The following is a 7356-nucleotide window of genomic DNA, read 5'->3' on the forward strand; positions in this document are numbered from 1 at the left end:
AGAACTCACCAACATACCAGCTGAGGAGGGCAAGGAACCTAACATGGATGTCTTCTCACTTGCAGATTTGATCCTGTATTTATAAAGAAGGTGTGCCCCCAACATAGGGATATTAGTACATATATAATATGTACTAGTATGTAAAGCAGACAGAATAACATCCGGACATATAAAGATGCTTAATGAGTCAAGTAACCAAATGAGCGACTATGCAATCGAATACTAGAAACTCCTATCTAGAACTATAACTTATGAATGTATAAGAGATAGATATGCAATATAGAATGATAGTCAATGCATTTGCCTTGTTAACTTATTATATGACATCTTATGAGTAATTCACCATTTATGAATTGCCTAATGATTTGCCTAGGTGATGTCTTTTGCCTACCTTTACTATAAATAATCATACGATGACCTATCAAAAGCAATATGTGTCAAACATATAAAATAAGTTGCTCAAATACTCATTCATATGGTTTTATGCATACAATTGTAATCGTAGTCTGATACAGGGTACGCCACCCATGGGCTCACTATGAGGGTCTGCCCGCAGACCATATGTGGCATATATTGGCTCGAGTCAGGGGAACTATACATGACAGTCCAGCTGACTCTAAATACAAATAATGCCACAAGGGCGGGTACGCCACAATGTTTGGGCTCACTATAATGGTCTGGTCTCAATTCTGTGCATAGAATTACGTCGAGCGAGTATGCCAAACCACACCTATAAATACCCTCTCATGGTTAAATTTTATCAATTAATGCCTTGTAGGCCTATGCCGGTATGTTACAATAATTCTTGTTTAGCCATTCAAATAGTATTTCCCATATACGATTAACTTGTTTAGTAGAATTGAGCTATGTAAATGCTATATCTTTATATCTTATCACAGCATGTGGCTATGTGATAAACTATACTAGTCCAACTATACTATGGCCATTTCTTCCAGTTTATAACATGTAATATATGCGACACGTGACTTCTAAGTATATCAGAAAGACACGAACATAGTGTTAGAACTTCATAGATACACGATACAACAAGGAGCATATCAATAGTATGACCTCAGCAGATAGACGTAGGAAGTATGGAGACAAGTTCAACTGGAAAGAACACACAAACGTATGGATACGGCGAACGTGTAGTCATGTGTCTAACGTTCCACACGAAAGCTCTGTCTATATAAGTAATCGAACAACTCATGTGGACTCTTACTGGAGAAATATGTGACTTTATGAAGAAGAAGTTTTATCTTTACATACCTTGGATGTCTCACTAGCTAACGATGGTATCAAGAGTTTCAAACAACTCAACCCTCCTAGGTGTAGTCTTTGTGCAACCAAACAATAACAATCGATGAGTAATCATTCCAACACAATCAACTACATATATAATACACATATATGTTTATCAATAGTACAAAGTTCATCTAACAACACATTTCAATATTCTTTCCAAAAGCCTAAAATTAATCAAATTCCTTAACAATGTTCGGGGAAAATTCTTATTTTTCAAATTACCAAGGTTGATATCAAATCTATCCCATCAAATAGCAATGCCCAAAAACTCCATTTTTTAATCATAATTCATTTTTTCCCTCTAGAAAAAAACCCTAATTAACAAGACCCATTTCAAGAACTAGCATGAATATCAAATTAAATGTCAATTACTATCTTATACAATATCCCAAATCCATAATCTATAATCCATAACTAAATTTGAGTTGGGGCAGAGAAATTAACTATTTGAGATTAACCCCCAACTTGAGTTCTTGAAAAATTTCCAAAATTATTTGATGAACACTGACAATCGCTTAGTAATTTGCAATCGATATGAGCTACTCACTTGTACAAAACACTTTTTTCTTTGCAAACTATGGCCTCACGTTACCTCTAAAGAGGATGATAAATGGACACTGTTTTATTTCTGGGAGAACTTTCTAGCTAAAGTAGTATACTAAATGTTATCTTTATGAATAAAAGAAAGGTAAAGGGGAGGGGCCCAAGTGTTTCCAATTATAAGTAACTTAAATAGGGGGACTATACTAATTGCTATCTCTTTTGTTTTTAATCGACAACATATAAATAGTATAATATATAAGTTATACACAACTCCTATGGTACATATAGGCATAACTCAAAATTTGTATAAGTCATCACTTTGCACGGTTCATGTGCTCTCATTTTTTTAGGACTTTAGAATTGAGATCACTATATAAATTTCTTAAATATCAAATTATATACATCGCTAGAAGATACACTCAATGATAATTTATTTGGGATACAGTACATTAGGTAACTCTTTACAGACTAAAAGTTACATTCGGTCGAGGTGTTAGAAACTCAATTTTGTTTTCATAGTGTTACATAGGAGAGGCTTAAGAAGAATTTGATCCCGTGTCCCAATCATAAAATGTCTGAGGTGCACTTGATGAAGATTCTGTAAAGAGCCTTGAACTCTATTACGAAGCCAGTTATTGATAATGCCGTAGGAGGAGCATTTATGGATCTTACATTTCCAGAAGCTTTTGAAATGCTTGATAGGATGACCAAATAAAGTAGATCTTGGAATACAGAGATTTTGAGGTAGCAAGCTCTACCGTGCCTAGTGGAATGACTGCAGAACAATGCAGAAAAAGGAAGAACGTGACCAAAACATGGCTCACATAAAAACCCAAATGGATCTGCTTACTAAACATTTATTATCTAGGAAGATTGAGAATGTGAAAGCTATTGGGTCACAGAGTAGAGCTAATTCAGATTCTGAGAAGGAGGCCATCTAAATAATCAGGGGGTTTTTGAGGCAATAGCCAAGTAAATCAAGGTCAGAACTATTATGACAAAGCTGGTTACAAGGATAGGGAGCAAGGAAGTTGGAAGAACAAGAGTGGCAGGAGTGGACTGTATGTACCTTTTGGAAATCGAGAAAATGCTTCTACCAGTTCAGGCAAGATATCCATGGAGGATATGATGGAGAAACTATTAAAGAGAGTTGAGCCAACCAATGCTGGGGTGACAATGATGAAGAGTGATTTATCTTCTATGAGTTAGTTAGCGAATTCACACTCAACTTCTATCAAGTAATTAGAGCAGCAGATGAGCCAACTCTCGACATCACTTAACCAGAGAAAGAGTGGTACCTTGCCGAGCGATACAGTACAAAATCCTTAAAATATTAGCTCTTGCATGGTTGTTACCACTCAGAGTGGTAAGGTATTACCGGGCCCTTCTGTGGGCAAAGTTGTAATTGATGAAGCAATTGAAGAAGATGTTGAAAATAAAGAAAGTTGTCCAGTAGAGTGTAAAAAGCTGGATGGTAGTGACATCCACTCTAACCATCAGCAGGTTGATGAGTTAGAGAAAGAAAAAGAAAAGGAGAAGTAAGCAGTGGTTACCACTCTCCCAAAACCACTGCCTCCTTTTCCTTATAGATTGAAGAAGAAAGCTAATAATACAAAGTTTAGTAAATTCATGGCGATACTGAAGGAGATGACAGTGAATGTGCCTTTCGTGGAGGCATTAGAGAAGATGCCTGGGTATGCTAAGTTTATGAAAGACCTGGTGACGAAGAAGAGAATAGTGAGCTACGAACCGGTGGATAACCTTCACGACTATGGAGTTATTTCAACAAGGTCTTTACTGTAAAAGAAAGTGGACCCAGGAGCACTCATTATTCCTGTACTATCGATTCTCTTTAATTTGCTAAGTCTTTGTGTGATCTGGGAGCGAGTATCAACCTGATATCGCTAGCTGTTTATAAGAAGTTGGGTTTGGGGGATCCTACACCCACAAACATGCGACTAGTGATGACGGACAGGTTAGTGAAACGGCCAGTGGGGATACTGTATGATGTGCTAGTAAAGGTGGCCAGTTTTATATTTCTTGCATATTTCATTATCTTGGATTGTGAGGTGGAGTTTGAGGTACCCATAATCTTGGGTAGACCTTTTCTCAAAACCAAAAGTGTCCTTATTGATTTGAGGGCTAATGCATTACAGTCCAGGTTTAATGATGAGGTGGTTCACATTAATGTGTGCCAATCTATGAAGAAACCCAAGGAGATAAGTTTATTTTCCATTGTTGATGTTTATTATGAAGGTGATCAAGAGGTTACAACTGAAGATAAATTTGATGTGGAAACTCTATTACAGTCTTGATAAATTTTGACAGTGAAGGTATCGAGTAGTGTGAAGAGACGGTGTGTGCTTTGATGGGAATGGGATCTTATTCATATGCTCCCAAGAAACTAGACTTAGATTTGGAAAATCGACCAACACCTCTAGCTAAGCCATATATCAAAGAGCCATCGGTGTTGGAGTTAAAGGAGTTTCCAGGACATTTACGGTACGTATTTTTAGGCAGTGGAAACACTTTGCCTATGATTACTGCTGCTGATTTGGGCGAGAACCAGGTTGAGGCACTTATATCTGTGCTTATATCATACAAAAGCGCCATAGGATGGACTATTACTAACATTATTGGTATTCCTTCGGGTATTTTCACTCACAAGATTAAGCTTGAGAAAGATCGCACACCAACCATTAAGTACCAACGCCGTCTTAATCCACCAATGCAAGAGGTGGTTAAGAAGGAGATCATTAAATAAATGGATACAGGAGTTGTATACCTAATTTTTTTATAGTAAGTAGGTAAGCCTGGTCTAATGTGTGCCCAAGAAAGGGGGCATGACTATTGTGGCAAATGATAAAAATGAGTTGATTCCCCTCAAACCTGTGATTGAGTGGAGAGTTTGTATAGACTATCGTAAGCTTAACTCATGGACTTTGAAGGACCACTTCCCAGTGTCTTTCATAGATCAAATGTTTGATAGGTTGGCAGAAAGAGGTTGGTATTATTTCTTAGACAAGTATTTGGGTTAGAACCAGATTTCTATTGCTCTAGAGGATTAGGAGAAGACAACGTTCACTTGCCTACACGGTACCTTTGACTTTAAGCAGATGCCCTTTGGCTTATGTAATGAACCCGCCATGTTCCAATGGTGCATGGTATCTATATTTTCTGACATGGTTTCATGGATGATTTTTTAATGGTGGATAATTCTTTTGAACTATGCTTGGTAAATTTGAGTAGAGCAACGCAGCAGTGTGAAGAATATAATCTTTTGCTTAATTGGAAAAATGTCACTTCATGGTGAAGGAGGGCATCGTTCTTGGCCACAAAATTTCTAGTAGAGGGATTGAAGTTGACAGGGCGAAAGTAGAGGTGATAGAGAAATTACCCCCTCCCATCTCTATAAAGGGAGTGCGTAGTTTCTTTAGTCACCCTGGATTCTTGCGTCAGTTTATTAAGGACTTCTCCAAGATCGCCAATCCACTATGAAAATTGTTGGAGAAGGAAGTTAAGTTTGTATTTGATGAGGAGTGCAGGAAGGCATTCAAATTCCTTAAGGAGAAGCTCGTTGCTGCTCCTATTATTGTGGCTCCAGACTGGTCTAAGCCTTTTTAAATTATGTATGACACAAGTGGAGTATCACTGGGTGTTATGCTTGGCCAAAAGATAGAGAAATTGTTCCACCCCATTTACTATGCGAGTAAGGCATTAAATAGGGCACAGAAGAATTACACTATTATTGAGTAAGAACTTTTAGCAGTTATCTATGCTTTTGAGAAGTTTCTTGCTTGCCTGTTGGGAATTAAGGTGGTGTTTCATACAGACCACGCTGCCTTGAGATATTTAATGGCAAAAAAGGATGAGAAACCAAGGTTAGTCAGATGGGTGCCGTTTCTACAAGAGTTTGACTTTGAAGTCAAAGATAAAAATGATGCAAAAATTAAGTTGTGAATCATCTGTCCAAACTTAAAGGTGATCAAGCAGTCGAGGATGAGTTCAAAATTGATGATACATTTTTGGATGAGAAGATCTTGGATGCCGTACTTGAAAAAGTGCCTTGGTACGCTGACTCTGCAAATTTTATGGTAAGTGAAGTCATTCCAGAGAATCTGTCTTTTCACCATAGGAAAAAGTTCTTACATGATGTTACACACTACTACTGGGATGAGCTGTATTTATTTTGATGGTGTGCGGATAATTTTATCAGACGTTGTATTCCAGAGATGGACATGTTGAATATCCTGGAAGCTTGTCATGCTTCTCCGATTAGGGGTCACCATGCAGGTGACCGTACTGCGAGGAAAGTGCTACAGAGCGGTTATTACTGGCCGACCTTACTCAATGATGCCTATGAGTTTGTTCGGAGATGTTACCAATACCAGAGACAAGAGTCAATCTCAAAACACCATGAGATACCGATGACAAAAATGATGGAAGTTGAGTTGTTCGATGTGTGGGGCATTGATTTCATGGGCCCCTTTGGGAGCTCTTATGGGTTGAAATACATATTGGTCGCCATTAATTATGTGTCAAAATAGGTTAAAGCCGTTGCTTTGGGCGATAATGAATGAAAAAGAGTGGTTGCATTTCTTTAGTAGAATATCTTCTCTCGCTTTGGGGTACCACATACCATCATAAGTGACGGTGGATAACACTTTTGTAACCGAGTGTTCTGAGCTGCTTTGTTGAAATATGGTGTGAAATAGCACAAGGTTGCTACACCATATCACACACAGACCAGTGGGAAAGTGGAAGTTTTAAACCGGGAGATAGAAGCAATTTTGGCTAAAATGGTGAATGCGAGCAGAAAAGATTAGTCTCGAAAGCTCGATGATGCCTTGTGGGCATATTGAACTACTTTCAAGACACCTATTGGAATGTCACTATACCAGATGGTCTACGACAAAGCATGTCACCTTTCGGTCGAACTAGAGCACAAGGCTTTGTAGGCACTTAAACAGCTGAACTTGAATTGGAAAGAAGCGGCTGAGTTAAGGTTGGTTCAATTAAATGAGAGGGATGAATTCCATCTCTGTGCTTACGAAAGAGACGATCTGTACAAAGAAAGAATGAAGAACTACCCGGACCAAAGAATAGAGAAGAAAGACTTTCAATCTGGTGACTAGGTATTATTATTCAACTCTCAACTTAGGCTATTTCCGAGCAAATTAAAATCAAGATGGTCTGGGTTGTTCAAGGTAAGTCAATCTTTTCCATCAGGAATGGTGGAACTTGAAGGTAAAGACGGAAAACTATTCAAGGTCAATGGGCAAAGAGTTAAGACCTATGTTGGTCCAACTGATGATGTAAAGCTTGTGTCCACTGTGTATCTCGATGAAGTCTGAGAAGTCAAGGTAACCAAGTCATGCTGCGACAATAAATCAGGCGCTAGTGGGAGGCAACCCACAAAGTGTTTTTGTAACCATAGTTAGAATTTATTTGCTATTTTTTGTGCAATTTGATGTGTTTGTAAAGTTTGCAGGACTGAGAATATAGAAG

General features: G+C 38.1%; 1 protein-coding gene across 1 annotated transcript; it reads left to right on the top strand.

Moving 5' to 3' along the window:
- Positions 1–3477: 3477 nt before the first annotated feature.
- LOC124895629 lies at positions 3478–4163 on the top strand. The gene is made up of 2 exons (XM_047406068.1): positions 3478–3600; positions 3714–4163. Exons 1-2 carry the CDS (start codon positions 3478–3480, stop codon positions 4161–4163), a joined length of 573 nt encoding a protein of 190 aa, XP_047262024.1.
- The last annotated feature ends 3193 nt before the right edge of the window (positions 4164–7356 follow it).

The sequence above is a fragment of the Capsicum annuum genome, unplaced genomic scaffold (genome assembly GCF_002878395.1).
Source record: "Capsicum annuum cultivar UCD-10X-F1 unplaced genomic scaffold, UCD10Xv1.1 ctg83355, whole genome shotgun sequence".
Classification (NCBI taxonomy): Eukaryota; Viridiplantae; Streptophyta; class Magnoliopsida; order Solanales; family Solanaceae; genus Capsicum; species Capsicum annuum.